The sequence below is a fragment of the Prunus persica genome, chromosome G4 (genome assembly GCF_000346465.2).
Source record: "Prunus persica cultivar Lovell chromosome G4, Prunus_persica_NCBIv2, whole genome shotgun sequence".
Classification (NCBI taxonomy): Eukaryota; Viridiplantae; Streptophyta; class Magnoliopsida; order Rosales; family Rosaceae; genus Prunus; species Prunus persica.
This window is the reverse complement of record NC_034012.1, coordinates 10,687,370-10,706,465: the sequence shown is the minus strand read 5'-3', so window position 1 is coordinate 10,706,465 and position 19,096 is coordinate 10,687,370. Positions and strand designations below refer to the sequence as shown.

The following is a 19,096-nucleotide window of genomic DNA, read 5'->3' as shown; positions in this document are numbered from 1 at the left end:
GGGGATGGTAAATGCACTCCAAAACTAACTTCCCTACGCGCATGCACTAAGCTTATTAGTTGCATCTGCAATGTTGAAGATTTAGGTATAGTGCATCAGTAAAGTTCAATGCTTTTTCTCCAACTTGCATGAATAAGGGAAAATCATATGTTTAGGACAATTTTCTTTTTCTTTTTTTATGTCATATGCATCCATTAATTAGTAACACGAAGGGTGGATAAATAACCGGGTAACTAAATCAACTTGCACTATCCGACTTGGTCAGTCCGGTGTGCTTCACTCCACTTTTTGGCTCTTATTATTTATGAGTTCAAACTATTCTAATGTACCCAAAAAGGGTCGAACTCGGATGCAAGGACGTTGTACACTGTTTTTGCGCCCATAATGTCTATTTGTATGGGATGGCTCGTCATCTATGGAATAGTCGCCCCTAATGTCTGATTCTTTTTGCATTCATACTAGCTTATCCGCCTTACGAGTTAACTGATATGCGCTGTCTAGGCTGTGTTGGGTAACATCCATTCTATATAATTAAGAATATATAAAGTTTTTTGAGTACAAGCTATAGTCTAAATTATAGGAGAGAATGAATTTCTCACACACACACACACCAAAACAGTACTATCCCTTATACAAGAAAGTTTTTTTTTTTTTTGCCATGATAGGGTAGAATGAAGCGAAAGGTGATGATTTAACGGAGGAGGAGTTGGGGATAAGGGAATGTTTGTGAATGAAATTAGTGAGAAGACGAGGAAAGATCATTCCCCATTAGCTGTTTGGTTGCTTGGGTAGGGAGATTGAAAGAAGAAAATATAAAGTGTCCATTGATTTTGGAATGTATATTACAAGTATTTTTTTTTCTAGTAATAATAAGTTATAATTTGCTTAAGGTTCAGTCTTGTCATCGAATTAAATTTTTTTATATTTAATTTAATTACCCGAATACATTGATTGATTTTGAGGGTAAACCAGTGTCCATCCTTAAATTGGATTGGCACTCAATGAAAGCATGTCTCTGAATTTCTCTATCTACATCATCATCAGTACTAGCACAAAAAAGTGATCGTTTAACTCAATATAGTTTGAGTTGAATATCAAAGTTCACGCCATTCACCCTTGAAAGAAATTTTGGCTGTAAATGAGACATATGCCGATCATATAAGATTAAAGGGGTGTCATCGCTGACCTTCTCGGTCGAAATTCAGTGAACTCAAGGAGTGGGCCATGGCTCGAGTAATTGAATATTTACCATACCACTGGGCTGAGCGTTCTAACCAGAGGAGTGTTACGGACTAGTAGACCCGACCAGGCTCCTGCCAGGTCCATCACTTTGCCCTTGCCAAACAAGTCCGTTGATCTCCGAGTGAGCAGACATGTGATGGAGAGGGATCATTTAATTCCCCTCCCATCCTTGGTCGCTTGTCACTTCCCCACCTAACCTCTGTATGGCGATCAGAGACAAAACATTTAATGTAACTTAGGCTAGGGGGACAGGAGATAAAGGTCTCTTCTATAAAATGTCTTGGTCCCTCTTTCTCCCTATAAATACCCCTCACCTATCTCTAGACGAAGGTAATAAGTTCTTAACCTAAAAAAGATCCACATTGTGTAAACCCTATATCCATTCTCGCCAAGCTCAAATCAACTTCTGACTTAATCATCGGAGAGGGCTCAACTGAGATTAACCCCAGTTCACCTGGTTCTGATAATGTTCTAAGTGTGCATATCTTCTTTAAGAGATTGCCCAGCCATATGGTCAAATACGAGCTCATGCCTTAGCCCAAGTCCAAATCACCTATACGAGAAGGATACGCGGCTTACAAATTGTAAGTGGGATATGATAATGAAAAAGATAGGCTCATCAATATTAAAATTTTAGTTTCCTCCACTATCGCAGATTATTAGCAAATATATATTCATGTTAATATATAAATTATTTTCTCTCCCTCTCTATATGATTGTACGTGTTTATTCAACAATACCCAAAAAACCTCTTGCGAGATCTCTTTCAAATTACTAGGGTAAAGTCATGCAAGAACAATGGGAAATGCTAAAAAAATGCAATCAAGATGATATAAAGAAAGCAAAGATGTGAGAAAAGCTCACAAAAAAGTTATGCTTTTAGGTAAAAGAGGGGACAATTTCGGATCAACTTAATAGAACCGCCTAACCTGATCATAATGGGTTGGGTTGAGTTGGTCTAAAAATGAATGAGTATAGAGTTTAAAAAATTATAAATCGCTATATACAAATTGGGTTACGGATTGGAATCAAAACTTAAAAGTAAATTCAATTTTGAATTAACTCAACCGAACCGCTCAATCCGATCACAAAAATTTGAGTTAACCTAATAATAACTGAATTTTAAATTACATGTTGGGAACTAAAGACCCAACCCATGCCCCTACGTTTACGTCAAAAGAAATATTAATTAAAATGATGGGAGTTTCTTTGAGTCCTAAAAAATTCGCTTTTCAATTGTTGAATTTCCCTTTTCTTTTTCTTTTTTCTCTCTTTTGCCAACAATTGAATTTCCCTTAAAAACGTCCTAAAATGTTTGGGCTAAGATTTGTGAAACCCCAAGCCCACTACAAGGCAGAAGCATACACTTCTCCTCTCAACCCAGTTGGCCTACGCATTGTGCATAGGGCCATGGCTGCCACCAGTTTCGTAGCAGCGTCACTTGTAAGAAGAGCAGCTGTGGCTTTTGCTCTGTCCCATCCTCTCATAAACAACAAGGTCTCTTACCACAGGACCCTTGTCACCTTTCCTCTCGGTCCTCGCTTGAGTTCTTCAGGTGCGAATGTGGGTTTTTGGTACTTGAGATTATTAAAGCATAAATGATGTGCTTTCCCTCTCCATTGTATTTGTGCCAATTTCTTGTAATTTTGACTTACCTTTTGGATGATTTGTGGGCATATGAGAAGGAACAACTTCGAATCCAACTAGTGCATGATTTGGTTGTCAAAGATTGAAAAGAAAAACAAAGAGAGAGACATTTGAGCTTAAATGCTGAAAAGGCATTGCAAAAAATTTGTCCAAAATCAGGCAGATTCAAGTTGGATAAGTTTTTTTTTTTTTTTTTTTTTTTTTTTTTTTTTTTTGGGGTAAAAGCAAGTTGGATAAGTTGAATGTGTGATTGGTCAATGATTTTTCATAACATATATTAAACTAGACTTAGCTGCATGACCATCGGTTATTTGGTATGTAATATGTTATTGCTCTTCTTAATGCGGCTTCAGGAATATGCCACTTAGCTCAAGCTGTAAAGAGGGATGATGATGATTTACTTAAAGGAGTGGTGGACAAAACTGTTATTGAAGAAGTAAAGCACGTTCTTGAGATGGTACTTGAAAACTTGTATTACCGTTCTGTAAATGTAGCAGCTGGCTGTACCTTATCAAGATGAAATTTATTTCTTAGTTTACCCCCTTTAGAGAGAACTACAAAGTTCAGATTTTTGGACCTTTCGAAATAAGAGTATAGCCTATTTATCACTGGAAATTGACAGACGGATATAAGCTCACCATAGGTCTTGCTTTGCTTGTTACTAGAAAATGTAGATATGTTTCTAAGGTTTTTTTTAAAATCTTTGTTTTCCATTTATTGCAGGCTAGACGTGCGTCATTAAGAAGAGAAGTTCTCCATACAAATTTTCTCACCCCTCCAGTGTTGAAGGAGTCGATGCTAGCTTTGGAAAAGCTAGCTGATTTGAAAGCAGTTGCTCAGGGTGGATACCCACAGGTTGAACTAAATAGTTCCAGCTCTATTTGATGCTGCTGCATATCAGAGTGTTTGTGTATTAATTAACATATGTTTTTCGCTTCTTCAAATTGTCTAGGCTGAGCGGTGCCGAATCTCCGTTGGACATCCAGAACGTTTGACAAGTGATCCTGATGTTATTGTTGCATTGAGGTAAGCAATATTATATCTCTACAATTTTTATGCTTAGAATCATCCATCTTTTAATCAATGTGAAGCCTTTTTTAAATTTTTTTCTTTGATGGTTACTTCTAGTATCACGGGAAACTTTGGGTTTCAACCTTGTTCTCATGGTGACTTCCTAGGCGCAATTCTTGGTACAGGGATTGCTAGGGAGAAGTTTGGAGATGTTATTTTTCAGGTACGATTTATATTCTTGTTTTAGTTGCTGCTGTGTTATTAAATTTTTCTGGGAGGTTTCTAAACAGAGACTGCAAGTGTCAATATTCACATTTAATATGAAGAAGGCTAGTTTTAAAGCTTTTTCTTTTCTTTTATCTTCTAGAAGTTATAATTTATGTAACTGATTTTCTGACCACATCCACTTTCTGTTTGTGAGTACCCAATTAGTATGGACAGATTCAGAGGAGTCTTGTCCATGCCCCATGCTTGTTGAGAACTGATAGACCTTAAAAATGTGTTTGCAACACTTCTATTATTTAAGAATAAACTTTGCTATTCTGTGTCAAACACTTAGCACTTGGTCAATGTTTCCAATGAGAGAAAGATTATTATGTTTTTATATGTAAACTATGATAAACTTCTTGATAAATAAATTTAAAAAAAAAAAAAAAAAGCTACAATAAACTTTATCCAAACTAGCCAATATAAATCAACAGATGTCATCTTGGCCTCACTTTACCAGTGGTTACTTAGAATTTGCAATGTCAGGATTTCTGCCTCATGTCTGTATTCTATATTTGTACAGTGTTGCTTCTGTGGTCCTGCCATAGCAGGGCCATGTCGGTTCAATGTCTTTGTAGAGAGGTATCTGAAATATCATCCCCTTTAAGTGCAATATTCTTTTAAAGCTGTCAATTAGGATACCCTTGTCTGTATTGCATTCATATTCTCTGTTTCCAACTTATACCCTTGTATGGCCTGGTTGAAATCAGTGTTTGTAGTTTTTTTTTTTTTTTTTAAATTTATTTTAATTTCTTTTGTAATGCTGCCAGGGGGAGAAGGGGGCTCAAGTCATTGTTGTTCCAGACCTTGCTGACTATCTTATATCATCACTCGACAAGGTTGTTTAACTTCTGAGTATGTTTCTCCTGATACTCTTATCTTCCAAATTAACATCAATGGAAAAAAGATGCATTTATTTTCCCTTTTGGTTCTTTATTAGATATGGTAAGATTAAAATAATCGGTTATGCAAACTAGTATAGTTGAATGAGTTACATCTCATTCACTTTCTCAAAAAAATCAGAAATAAGTGTTGTGTTATTTGTTATTATTCTTTGGTGATCATTGCAAATGTACACTTGGGAGATAAAACAGTGCAAAACAATGGATAGTAGAAAAAGAATGGTACAAAGGTTTAGCCACGTATCACACTATTTAACTGCTTGCATTTCATGATTGTAAGGCATTTTTCTATTGCAGGTTGGCAACGTTCCTGTATCTCTTACTAAGATACCACTGATTGCTCTTGATTACGAACAACCAAGGTTGCGCAAATTATCATATTTATGTTATCCTTTTTTCATTATGTGTAATGCTTTTTATCTAGCATCAGTTAGTAACTCACTACGTACTCTTTGCAGAACTAAGTCATTTAAAGCCATAGAATTATCACTGAGGATTGATGCTATAGCTAGTGCAGGATTTAAGATTTCACGGTCAAAACTAGTTGATCTGATCCGGTATGGCCTACACTTATACTGAACTCTCCCTTCAATTATTGTTAGTATCTTTGATTTCATTAAGCTTTATTGAGTTGGTTAATCCTATGCTGTTGGTTTACTGCATAGTTTGATGGTGATATTTCTTTTATAAAATATTCATAATCTGTTACTCAAAAAGCCTTATGTTTTTGCATAGACTTGGCTGCTCCTTTATGTCCTATTTATTTTTTTCCCCACTCCTCATCTGCATTATGCCATATCTTTTGTAAGTCTATGTAATTGCATACCCTTGGCTGGCACCTTTTTTGGTCTTTGGATTTTCCTTTTTTTGGCCATTCTTCATCTGCATCTACCATATCTTCTGGAATTCTGTTGTTATATTCTTGTAGCAGTCTCCACTTCAATTTGAAATATATGCCGATTTTCAATTGAGAGACGCTGCACATCCTCCAACTTGCTCAGTAAGCAATGAAGTCAACACAATTGATGAGTTTTGAGGGACATCGTGCATTATTGTTGTGCAAGAGAACCATACTATAATACATATAATATATACACGCAGAGTAAGACTCTTTAAGTAACTATAAAATAAGTAGCCAACTTCGGAATATTAAATCCAGAATTAAAGCACTCCATCCATCAAGATTAAACACACTTTTAAAAGGGTTTTAACCTTTACATTTCAGTAAAAGACCTAAAAGATCAAGGTTTTTTATTTACATTAGTTACTTACTAGAACCGTACTCCAAATATAATCACATTTGATGTGCATCAACGCATTTATATGATTCAAACACATGGCCTAAAGTGTTGAAAGGTGAAAAACATGATATTAAAGTTTTTTCTTATCTGTGCAGTGACGGGGATGTGCGCCTCAACTGGACCCCTGTTACCAAAAATGGAGCTACACTCAAGACTGGTGATATTGTATCAGTTAGAGGTAAAGGAAGACTGAAGGTGAGTTGTCATATTCAAGAAAATCACTGTTTGATCAAATGACTTGTCAGCCATCTTGATGCCAAAATTGGATATGTATACTTCTTGGATTGTTCTTTTTTTTTTTTTTTTTTTTTAATGAAAAAAAGGGGGCAAAAACCCCAGAATCTTGGATTGTTCTTTAGCCTGGCATTTCTGATGCTTTAATATACTTAATTTCAGATTGGAGAAATTAACTCTACGAAGAAGGGGAAGTTTGCAGTTGAGCTCATTCGTTATCTGTAAGTTTTGAAACGGGTACCAATGCCACGTTAGTATGCATGAACCCAAAGAAGTTCTGCGATGAGCGATTTTGTAACTTAAAAAGCCAGACAGGTTCTCTTTCTAAACATCAAGCATATGTTCCATTGCATCAAAGTTTGGCACTTATTTTGCAAGTTCGAAGTTGTACATATTTATATTTCCCCCCCATATATTGAATTAATTTTGTACTTTGTTGTACTGCGTATAATTAACAGTTCTAATACTATCAAAGCTTTAGAAATTGTGCTCGTAACATGATATCCTTCTGATTTTGTTTATTTTATTTGACTTGCATAGTTCATTACTAGATATTTTCCTCTTCTTTTTTAAAAAAGAAAAAGAAAAAGATGCAACAAGGCATCCCCTAGTATTAGTGTTTGGTGTTTGGGAAAGAAATGTAATATCTTAGCAAGAAAATAAAAATCTGTTTGGTCAGAAAAGTCATTTTGAAAAAAAAAAATTCCAAGGAAAAATTCTTTTATGGAAATTGGAGCTCGGTAGTGAGAAAGAGCCCTACATGAAAACGTTCTTTAATGGAATACACAGTATCTATTTATGCTGAGAACATTACATCAAAGACTGCCTTGAAAAGGAGAAATGCAAAACCTGAATCTAAACTGACTTTCCAATCTATAAGAATGCAGCACAAAACTACATCAACTAATTACAAAGGAAAAAACACAGAACAAAAGAAGCTATCTTCTTGTTTTTTGGTACAAAAAAGAAGCTATCTATCTTTTATTCGTTCAATCTCCTTAGCATGAAATTTTGGATAAATTCAAGCATACCCACAAGTTGCATGCTGACATTTAACTCCATGCAAGCATTTCTTATCGCACTTGCCACAATTGTTTACATTGTTTAAAATGTTGGTACAAGTTCCATGGCAGCAAAGCTCTCCAAGCTTGCACTTACGACCACATTGCCCACAGTGGTTCCTATCTCCAAGAACATTGACACACTTTATCTTGCAGCAAAACAAAAGGCTTGTTCCTTTGTTCGCCGAAATCCCATTACAGATGTTCTTCTTAATGGGATTGCACTTAGCACCTTGCTTGATTACACTGCCCAAGAATCTGCTTCTTGATCTGAAGTTCAGCAATGGAGAGTCGAGCACGTATTCTTCGTCGTCTTCGATCTCAGATGAGAAGGCCATTTGGACCTGCATTGTTATGAGCAAAGGTATGATGAGGGAGAGAATGGTGGTAAGCTCAAGAAACTTGGCCATTTTTTGACAAATTTATGGAAGGTAAGAAAGATGAGGGCTAATATAAGCTGCAAGCTGCAAGTTGCAGATAAATATTCCACGTTGGGGAAGTTGAAATTCTATTGACATGTGAACTTGTCAATGAGTTAGTGACAAATAAATAAGATTGTCGATGAGTTTTGGTTATATGCAACCACGACAATGCTGTTCATATTTTTTTTCAAGTCAATTCACCTGACTATTTTTTGTCTTTTTAAGTTAGGAATATTTGGAATCTTTTTTTTTTTTTTTTTGAAAGAACAAGGACAAGTCGTACGTACAGATTTGAGTTATGCCAAAAGTAGAAGGGGATTACTATTATAATTGATAGCACCTAATGCTCTTTAACCATTTCAGTTAGACAAGAGCTTGATTTCGGGTGTTTGAATAAATTGAAATTGCTACATCTTATTAGAGGACTGAAGCAGTGTTCATTTGGATAAATTTCATTTCAATACGTCACAGGAAGGCATATACATATTTAATATTTTATACACTTTCTTTTAGGTATAGATTTGTATTCATCCCCTCAATCGTGAAAGAGAAAAAAATATGTTGTCAAGAACACCATTGAAACTTCATTGCCAAAGAGAAAGGATATTGAAGAACACCACTAAAACTTGAAGCTGTACCATAGGATATGAGTAATAAATAAGCAATGACTTAAACATTGCTTTATCCAATACACACAACAACATGGAATTAGAATATCCACACTATAGAAGGCATATGTGACAGTTGACCAAGAAAAAAAAGTTGGTTGGGGATCTTCTGCGCCAGTTGGACCGAGGCTTGTTAAGACGTGCTCTAGGTATTTGAGTTGCTACAATTATCAACTTTGTTGCTGTATTTTTGTATTTTTGAATGTTCATACCGTCATGATCTTTTGAAATAAAAAATAGGAAAACTTCCTTATTTTAATTTTCTCCAACATCTCGGATTGTTTATAACATTTCATATCTTTAAATTTTACTTTTGCTTGAATTTCAGGGAGGCAACACATTGACAAATTCTGCACTGTGACTTTGTGAATGCTGAAGGAATTTTATCACAGATGACCAATGAGCTATAAACAAGTTGTGAATGGTGGGTAAACTGATTATAGCATATGTTAGGTAAAGTTTGTGTGACAGATTCATACTCGAAATAGTGTGATAAGTTTGTGTGGCTAGCTACAAAACCAAAAACAAAATTTTGTGACTAGGCTGCTTGCCCAAATATTTTATTAGTTATTGATTAATGAGCTTTTTTTTTCTTCATAAAAAGGAATCCAGATTGTATTTATAAACAGAAAACTCAAAGTCTACATGAAGCTTGGGATTGACACCAGTGTTGATCTCTCCTCCAATCAACTTCAGAGGCCTCACAACTCACAGCATTTGTCAAGAAAAGGGACTTGAATATGAGGCCTCACATACTGTTTAAAATATATATATTCTTGCAAACAAATTTAAGAGAAAAAATAATAATAATAATAACGCCCAAATCATTGGCTGCTGTTTAAGAAAATACAAGGCTATTTGAAGTTGTAAAATATACAAAAACCAAGAACCAATCATAAAGAACATGATCAAAATGAGATTAACACTCAAAATCACTTTGCAAATTAAAGTTTTTATAAATTTATCATGACATAAACTTACGTGCAGTGAAGCAATAATACAAAATCGAGGGTTTCTAGCTCCAATATAGAACACTTGTTTCTCTATATTCACGACGAGAGTTCGATTTAAATTATCCACTAAAAAGGATAGTCGAAGACCACCTTATCATATATTAACAATGAATCAATCTAAGCATACCCACAATATCCATACTCGCATTTAACACCATACTTGCACTTTTTACCACACTTGCCACAATTGTTGGCATTGAAAGTAGTATTGATGCAAGTCCCATTGCAACAATGCATGCCAAGCTTGCATTTGTTCCCACATTTCCCACAATTATTCTTATCGCCAAGAACATTTCTGCAATGTGTCTTGCAGCAATGGAGAATGCTGGTGCCTTTGTTTGCTGAAATCCCATTGCAAATGTTGTGCTTGATAGGATCACAATGTGCACCTTTTTTTATGATGCTGGCCAAGAACCTGCTTCTGGATTTGAAACTAGGGTTTGGAGAGTCAAGCACATACTCTTCTTTCTCTTCGAGCTCGGATGATGAGAAGCCCATTTGAGAATGCAGAGCTAGGACTAGTGAAGGTATCATGAGGGAGAGAATGGTGGTGAGCTTGAGGAAGTTGGCCATTCTCTCAAAAATGGGGTATTGGCCACAATGAATTTGAAGCAAGGGAAGAGGTGGGTGTTTTATGCTACAAGTTTTGTCTTAAAATAAAATATATGTATTTATACTTCGATAAGTAAATGTGTTACGCATAATTGAATGATTAGTGCATTAGATTCGGTTAAAGCACATGAGATTGTACTTAACCAAAGAGATCGATTTCCTAATTCCCCGCCATTTGCCGTCTTATTGAGTCATTGTCATTGACACCCATCACATTGGGATTTATTGCTTTAATTAAATATGTTAGATATATATAATCTACTATTATAAAAACATGTGTGACTGTGCCATGTATTAGATTGTCAACTAAGGATTTATATTATCTTAAAAAAGATTAAAAGAATTTTATGTTGTTTAATGATTAGAGAAACACTTGCAAGAGAGCAAAAACAAATAAAAATTAAATTTAAAGCAATTTTAAAGATATATATGTTGTGTAATTGGTATTCTCTACGGCTCTTTTTCTTTTTCTTTTCTTGTCACTCACTAAGAAGAGGGAGCGAAGAATAATATATTCGGTTGCCTCAAGATTATCTCTTAAGTGAATTGTGCACTTGAAGGAAGGGGAGAATTTTGTGCACTTGTGGTGCCACATCCCATAAATCTTTACATAAAAAATAAAATAAAATAAAACACCATACAATTTAAGAAAATAAAACAAAATTTAGTTAACTATGAAATAATTAAACATTCAAAACGCAGGGGGGGTGCACAGTAGACTCACGTGTAGGGGATCTTGTATTTCGGCAGAAAGTCCGTTCAAGTCACAAGTAGGCCACGTTACCCACTAATTTCCTCTGGGTGGGGTACAGAGATTGTTGTTGAAGTGTCCACTTCTGGTTGGTCGATCCAGTGTTTTGTCAACATGATTAAACAAATCACGACCGCCGAAAATCAAAAGGGTTTACCACTCTCGTGCACTCTTGCCCTCTGATTTTCTGACCAAATCAAACCGAGATCACGCGCATTGACTCAACTACTTCCTTTTATTTTGGGCTACTTGCATGTGATGATACCGGCACTCACTTATCATGCCTTTCCTTTCAAAATATACATGTATATAGCTAATACGCAATATAGAGTGTGGATGAATTGCTAATTAGTTAATTAGTCAATTATTTTGTTCTATTCCTCACGATAATTTGATTATTCAAACAGTTTATATGTAGGTTCCCATTCAAGGATCATTCTTGCAAAATTACGCCCAAATTATACGTTCGTATTTCGTTGTTTATAAAAAAAATATTGTGTTTGTCTATTTATATTGCCACAATTAAATAACTAGATGCATTTTGATTTTATTGCAACTTTGTAGGGATAATCTTTCTATGACGACTTAAAAAATTAAACATTCGGATCATGAGATATATTGTGTAGTGGACTCAAATGAGCGGCTAGGGTCATATTAATTTATTAACTGGTTAGTGTTTAGATATGTACATTAGTTCTTCTCTTACTTACAGTATTACTATGGGGACTATTGTAAACATGGAAGAAAGCATGGAAAGGTAATAGAAAATATATAGCATCTACACGATAATAACATCCAGACGTCCGCATATGAGAAAATAAAAGAACATTTTTGTTAGTATATACGAATAAAGAAAGAAAATAATTCAAACCCTTGTGTTTTTTACACTAATACAAATTTCGAAACTTTGTGTCGTGTATAAAAATTAAATATATTTCGAATGATTTGATAGGTGATGAAGTCAATTAAGTAGCATATCATCACATTACGTTGGAAGAGAATATTAACTAGCCCAAAAGTCATACGAAACAAGAGCAGGGGTGGAGTTGTGTGCATGCCCAAGAATTGGGTGCATTTCCAATAGTCACCATCCTCTATCTCGATCACATATGAGATGGGTGACATTCTTGGTACAAGTTTTTTAAGGTGACTTTACCAGCACTCCTGTCTCCTTCTTTTTTCCTTCCCCCCAGAAAATACTAGTCATGCATGTGTCATGGCTCTTAGTGTTGGAAGTAACATTACAACATTCCTCTTACCCGGGAAGCTTTTCCTTGTTTTCTTCTAATCGTGGATTTAATGCTTTCCTTAAAGTCTGTTGATGTTGTTGAGTTTTTTTTCTTCTCATATTTTGTATTTAAAAAGAGAAGCCAACGAGGTCTCGCATAGTGAAAAAGAGCCTTCGTTTATAGATAAGTGATCTCAAGTTCAAGTTCTCATAGCACCTTGATAGTGCGTGTGAAAATACTCTGTCTCCTCCTAACTTTGCCAAATAAAGAGAAATAAAGAAGAAGGATTAACTGAGCCAGCAAGAGATATAAGCCCAAATCCGGCCCATCTCTTGACCCGGAAGCCAACCCAAGTCACCAAACAACGACATGCCGTTGGGGTCCTCGCACCGCGCCTTGATAAACGACCGTCGGCTTCATTACTCAAAATTCAAATTCAAAACCCCCGACCCCCACTTTTCCCTCGCTCTCTGTCTCTGTCTCTCTCTCTTTTTCAGAGTGCAGCAATGTCCACCAACGCCACCACCCCAAACGCCTTCTTCACTACACCCACCAAAACCCCATTGGGAAAATCTCACTCTCGAAAGCACCCCCACCCAAGTTCCATTGCAGAAAACGACATGTCGTCGTCTTCGTTGGTCTCCCTCTCCAACTCCAAGTCCCGGTTCGAGGCCTACAATCGCCTCCAAGCGGCCACGGTGGCCTTCGGAGAGAAGCTCCCAATCCCGGAGATCGTCGCCCTCGGAGGCCAATCGGACGGCAAGAGCTCGCTCCTCGAAGCACTCCTCGGCTTTCGCTTCAATGTCCGCGAAGTCGAGATGGGCACTCGCAGACCTCTCATTCTCCAAATGGTCCACGACGCCACCGCTCTCGAGCCACGCTGCCGATTCCAGGTCTTCGTTCTTCTAAACCATTCTTGGTTTTTTCATTGCTCTGCATTTTGTTGTTTTTGGGTGTTCATCATTCGTTTAGGGTTTTTTTAGTGGTTCTGTTTGGTTGCTGAGGAATGTTGATGGTGATGATGATGATACTTTGAGTTTTAAGTGTACTTGTTTTATGTGGACTTATAAGGTTTTGAACATTTGGAAGTATATTGCAACAAAAAAAGCGTACATGTGGAATTGTGTGCGTGTATGTAATGAACTTTGTTTTGTTTCTGAAAATTGGGGAAATGAATTATGTTGAAAGATTTGATTTTTCTTATGGTCCTTGTGATATTAGAAACATAGAATACTAACCCAATTACTTCAAAACAGAACAAAAGTGTTCAACATGGTCTAGGGATTGAGTTTTAGGGTGTTAATTTTCTCTGTTAATAAACTAATCAACACCAACACTGGGGAGGATGGTTTCTGAATGAATTTGTTTTGTTCTTTTTTATTCTTTTCGGTTGTAAATCTAGCAAAGAACAGAGAGAAATGGAAAATGGAAAAAGAAGCGTCTTGAATTATCTATTGTGTTGGTTTCAAAGGAAAATGGAAACTCAACTCGGTGTTTTTCTAAGGAACACTTGACATATTACGAGTTTCTTACTTTTGCGCCTAAAACCTTGAAGTCCGGTTATTATAGTGATGTTTAAACTTTTTTGTAGTGCCTTGGTCTTCCATTAATTAGATTTTTCATGTGCTAAACGGTTTAATTACACAACACATTGATCTTAAAGAGTATTTGAAACAGGAGGAGGATTCTGAAGAATATGGAAGCCCAGTTGTTTTGCCATCTGCCATTGCAGATATTATTAAGTCCCGAACTGAGTCGCTTTTGAAGAAAACTAAAAGTGCAGTTTCTTCAAAGCCTATTGTTATGAGAGCAGAATATGCACACTGCCCAAACCTCACCATTATAGATACTCCAGGCTTTGTTCTTAAGGTGGGTTTTAGGCTTCAAATACTGCAACTTATGTGCGTCTATTTTGGTTTGTGTTAAGGATTTGAATATTGTTCACAGGCGAAGAAAGGAGAGCCTGAGAGAACGCCTGAAGAAATTCTTTCTATGGTGAAATCACTAGCTAGTCCTCCACATCGTATCCTCCTGTTTCTTCAACAGAGTAGTGTGGAGTGGTGTTCATCTTTGTGGTTGGACGCTATTCGGGATATTGATCCCACTTTTAGACGGACAATTATCGTGGTCTCCAAGTTTGATAATCGTTTAAAGGTATGATAGTTGTTTAGAATCTTTAATAAGCACATTTATGTTATGGTTAATAATGTTACTGAAAATTGGAATATGTGAGTGAAAAGCCTTTTTTTCATGTTGCAATGTTAATTGGCTCTGTTGAAGTAGATTCTATGTTGTTTGAATATTCATTTTGATTATAAGAATTCAATATATGCAGGAGTTTAGTGACCGGTGGGAAGTGGACCGGTATTTGAGTGCAAGTGGTTATCTTGGCGATAACACTCACCCATTCTTTGTTGCACTGCCAAAGGATAGGAATACAATTTCAAATGACGAATTCCGCAGGCAGATATCTCAAGTAGACTCTGAAGTTCTCCGTCATCTGCGTGACGGTGTTAAGGGAGGCTTTGATGAAGAAAAGTTCAGACCGTATATTGGATTTAGCTGTTTGAGAGAATATTTAGAATCTGAACTTCAGAAAAGGTATAAAGAAGCCGCACCAGCAACTCTTGCTTTGCTTGAGCAGCGATGCAGTGATGTCACCTCTGAACTAGACAAGATGGACTCAAAAATACAGGCCACCTCTGATGTTTCTCAGCTTAGGAGATCTGCAATGTTGTACGCAGCTTCTATAAGCAATCATGTGGTGAGCAATCTCTATGAAATGTTTTTCAAGTTATAATACAGGCATAATCTTTACTTGAATTTAAGTTTGGTTAACGTGTTTTCCCTTGTTACGTAAATTTTTTAATTGTGTTTCTATTTCCCATTTTTTAATTGTGTTGGTTATTTGTGGCAATCCACAATGCTTATTTTACAATTTTTTTTAACTATTCACTAATGCACGCTACTTCTTTAATGTGAATGCCACAAGTCTTCAGGTAAAAAAATAATTTGCATACCAAAAAAACTGACAGAAATATAATAAATTGTGTACTCCCATTCTATTCACAAATGTCATCAACTTTTATTCATTTTCTACCATAATATTATTTCATTCTAAGCTTTTGAAATATTTGGAGCTTTAGAAGTATAATATGATTGAATTCCCTCGTATTTTTAAATGTCGAAGGCAACTTTGATTGATGGAGCAGCAGACCCTGCCCCTGAGCAATGGGGGAAAACAACTTTTGAGGAGCAGTCAGAAAGTGGTATTGGCGGATGGCCTGGCGTCACAGCAGATATAATGCCTCCCAATGCTACTCTTCGACTTTATGGAGGAGCTGCTTTTGAAAGGGTGATGCACGAATTTCACTGTGCTGCATATTCAATTAAATGCCCTCCAGTGTCCAGGGAGAAGGTATATATGTACTGCTAGAGCAATGGAGCCAGTAAATTCTGATTTTTATGATTTGTGGAGAGGCAAGTTCTTACATCTTCCTTCTGACAGGTGGCAAATATACTACTTGCCCATGCTAGCCGAGGTGGGGGTAGAGGGGTAACAGAGGCAGCTGCAGAGATTGCACGTGCTGCTGCCCGATCATGGCTTGCTCCTCTTCTTGACACTGCTTGTGATCGGCTTGCTTTTGTTTTGGGAAATCTCTTTGATCTTGCTCTAGAACGAACTCGCAACCGTGAGTTAGAATGTAAGAAGCTATCTATCCTATTCACGCATTTTTTTTCTTCCCATTTTACATGTTAGTTTTCTTCCGTTTAATATTGACCCCAAAGAGCTGTGAGCCAGCATCGGTTGAGTTGAATTTCTTGTCCTTTGTTAGAGTGTGTTTTTAAACGGTTACTCTTTCCCTTTTAGCTTACGGTACTTTAGTAAGTTCAAATGTTTTACCTTCAGAAACTGAAATGTGCATCAGTAGGTGGGAGAATGATACCACTGTAGAACTATTTAAGAAATTTCATCTTTTTTGGACTTAAATGTTCACTGTATTTTAGGCTTTCCCTTTTAGCTTACGGTACTTTAGTAAGTTCAAATGTTTTACCTTCAGAAACTGAAATGTGCATCAGCAGGTGGGAGAATGATACCACTGTAGAACTATTTAAGAAATTTCATCTTTTTTGGACTTAAATGTTCACTGTGTTTTAGGCTTCCTGCATTAACACAATTTAATCGTCATGCTTCTTTTTCCCCCTGATTTCTTTTTTATGTAATCTCCAACTTATGATAAAAACGATGTACATCTATATTTTTTTGGGGCTGGTAGTTTTCAATTCTGATAATAAAACCTTTGCGGTGCTTGTTCACTGTATAGGTGGGAGGAAATCAGGAAATATGGATGGATATATTGGTTTTCATGCTGCTCTTAGGCAGGCGTACACTCGCTTTATAAAGGATCTTGGTAAACAGTGCAAGCAACTCGTTAGGCACCATCTTGATTCAGTTACAAGTCCATACTCATTGGTTTGCTACGAGAATGACTGTCAAGGAGGTTTCGGCTCCAGTGCATCCTCTTCTTTCAAATTCAACCAGTCTTCTGTCAATTCATTTTTACTTGAGTTATCCGATGCCACGATGAAAGATCAAGAGAATATACCTCCAGAAAAGAATGCACAGCAAACAACTCCAGGAAAAGCTGCAGAGGCTAGAGATGCTCTTCGAGAAAGCCAAATTACTGTGCCTGAGACTCCATCCCCTGATCATCCATGTGCTGGTGGTGCAAATAAGGATCTTGGAAATGGCATTGACATGGGAGGAAGAAAGCGCCTGTCAAGAATGACAGGCAATAGCAGAAATCCTGATAATACAAGTGCACAAAATGGTGGTTCCTTTTTTTTTGGAAATGCTGATGGCCTTTTAAGATCAGGCTCGGCTTATACAGAAATATGTTCATCAGCTGCACAGCATTTTGCACGGATACGTGAAGTTCTTGTTGAGAGAAATGTGGCATCGGCTTTGAATTCTGGATTCCTAACCCCTTGGTGAGTTTCCTTATCCTGTTCTGATTTTAAGCTTAACTTACACCTTCACAAGCTCAGAAACACTCTGTCTGTGTCACCCCTGTGCCATGATAAGGACCATTTTGTGGTGTGATGAGACAGTTTAGAATAATTATTGCAACTTTTTTACAGTCAATTGTTAGTTTCACTTTTGTTGTCTTACTGGGAGCCTTAAAGTTTGATGGATGTGATACTAGTTTAAGAACACTTTCTTAAAATTGCACGTACAGGTCTAAATTATACTTTCTGATCTCACCAAAGTCCTCGGCTCCCTATTTCATTTAGTTAGTCTCCTTTCTGTCGTTCATACTTGGCTTTTTTCTCGCACAGAATCTTCAAAATGCCTTCCAATTCGAATACTTAAATGCTTCAGAACCCTACTCCAAACACTACTGAGTCATTTTTCTTTTAATTAATTTCCACATGCATTTTGCCTAGATATCAAATCATATCGTCTCCCAGGCTCCATAATAACCATAATTCTGATTTTTTTTTTTCCGTCTCATGCAGTCGGGATCGGCTTGTTCTGGCAATTGGTTTGGATTTGTTTGCCGTGAATGACGAGAGATTCATGGACATGTTCATCGTTCCCGGTGCCATCGATGTACTGCAGAATGAGCGGCAATCGCTTCAAAAGCGTCAAAAGATACTCCAATCTTGTTTGAATGAGTTCAAAAGTGTTGCCCGCGCACTTTGATGGTATAAATGTAAGACCATGTTTTTCATTTGGCTGTAGCTGTAAGATGGTAACACACTTTAATTTTGTGTATATAGACTACGCTTTTTCTTTCTCTTCATTATTATTAAATTTTCATTGAGCGATGAAGTTCTTTCTGCATCCCCATTAATGTGTTCGGCTAAGTGTAAAGACCATGTTATTCAGTGTCTTCAGAGCATAAATTAAAAAAACAAACCAGAACAAAAGTTTTTATTTTTATTTTTATTTTTTAGAATTCTAGGATTGTATTTATAATTCATCCAAAAAAAGTCACTGGTCACAAATGGCTAATACAAATTAGCCACAAAGGGTCATTACAATAACGGATCGATCTAACATCAAAATTAAGACAAAGAAAACAAAAGGCATCATGTATTTTTTTGAAACCGCTACTGGCTAAGTTTCACATGTATATTTTTATTTAACATAGTTTTTTTTTAAAATCAAGGATGCTTCATTATGTGGGACCAATTATGATATTTATTTCTTTATGTGAGACTTCAAACTTGCATACTTCTTTATGTGAGAAACTACCAAGAAGCCACAAGATGATAGCATCAATCAATGGACTATATAGGTTTAATATTTTCTTTTCTAAAAAGCTACCTAGGTACAGCCCAGTGTAGTTCATTAGGTAGTTCCGCATGTGATCAATATTAAAACAATCTAGTGCCCCTCCACTAATAATCACGCAGGATTGAAACAAAAATTACAAAACCTAAAATTATGGTTCTCATGTCATGATTTTTGAAACACACTCTCAATCCTAATACTAATTTTTGTTTTTAATTTCTGTGAGCTGAATTGTTATGGTGCATGCAATTCTTATTTGAATAATAGATTTCTTATATCCCATATGAATTATGTGGGAAGAAGAAAAGGAATGCAATATTTTTCAAAGTAGTAATGATAATTTTACAATTGTTGTGGCGCATGCAGAATCATTTTCTTCTCCCCCAATCATTCATAGACTGGTATTTGGTGGTTTGAATTTTTTTTTGAAATGAG

At 36.3% G+C, this 19,096-nt stretch overlaps 3 protein-coding genes across 3 annotated transcripts; 2 read left to right on the top strand and 1 right to left on the bottom strand.

Annotated features, from left to right (window-relative positions):
- Positions 2,522–7,100, top strand: LOC18779903 (putative RNA-binding protein YlmH). The gene is made up of 10 exons (XM_007212535.2): positions 2,522–2,797; positions 3,243–3,346; positions 3,613–3,744; positions 3,842–3,915; positions 4,018–4,123; positions 4,938–5,006; positions 5,367–5,431; positions 5,528–5,626; positions 6,466–6,565; positions 6,767–7,100. The coding sequence occupies exons 1-10, from the start codon at positions 2,554–2,556 to the stop codon at positions 6,827–6,829; spliced, it is 1,056 nt and encodes a 351-aa protein (XP_007212597.2). The 5' UTR covers positions 2,522–2,553; the 3' UTR covers positions 6,830–7,100.
- Positions 9,664–10,390, bottom strand: LOC18778151 (protein GRIM REAPER). Its single transcript, XM_007213486.2, has one exon. It carries the CDS (start codon positions 10,339–10,341, stop codon positions 9,886–9,888), a length of 456 nt encoding a protein of 151 aa, XP_007213548.1. The 5' UTR covers positions 10,342–10,390; the 3' UTR covers positions 9,664–9,885.
- Positions 12,665–18,196, top strand: LOC18780674 (dynamin-related protein 5A). Its single transcript, XM_007211285.2, has 8 exons — positions 12,665–13,253; positions 14,038–14,229; positions 14,308–14,514; positions 14,696–15,124; positions 15,551–15,778; positions 15,869–16,064; positions 16,686–17,352; positions 17,881–18,196. Exons 1-8 carry the CDS (start codon positions 12,867–12,869, stop codon positions 18,065–18,067), a joined length of 2,493 nt encoding a protein of 830 aa, XP_007211347.1. The 5' UTR covers positions 12,665–12,866; the 3' UTR covers positions 18,068–18,196.

Excerpts from the sequence above, each read along its gene's own strand:
- LOC18780674 (XM_007211285.2), top strand. The coding sequence starts at position 12,867 with ATGTCCACCAACGCCACCACCCCAAACGCCTTCTTCACTACACCCACC. Across the intron at positions 15,125-15,550 it reads CTTCTATAAGCAATCATGTG|GCAACTTTGATTGATGGAGC; the intron begins GTGAGCAATCTC and ends TAAATGTCGAAG. Across the intron at positions 16,065-16,685 it reads TCGCAACCGTGAGTTAGAAT|GTGGGAGGAAATCAGGAAAT; the intron begins GTAAGAAGCTAT and ends TTCACTGTATAG.
- LOC18778151 (XM_007213486.2), bottom strand. The coding sequence starts at position 10,341 with ATGGCCAACTTCCTCAAGCTCACCACCATTCTCTCCCTCATGATACCT.
- LOC18779903 (XM_007212535.2), top strand. The coding sequence starts at position 2,554 with ATGTTTGGGCTAAGATTTGTGAAACCCCAAGCCCACTACAAGGCAGAA. Across the intron at positions 3,745-3,841 it reads CTCAGGGTGGATACCCACAG|GCTGAGCGGTGCCGAATCTC; the intron begins GTTGAACTAAAT and ends CAAATTGTCTAG. Across the intron at positions 5,007-5,366 it reads TTATATCATCACTCGACAAG|GTTGGCAACGTTCCTGTATC; the intron begins GTTGTTTAACTT and ends TTTCTATTGCAG.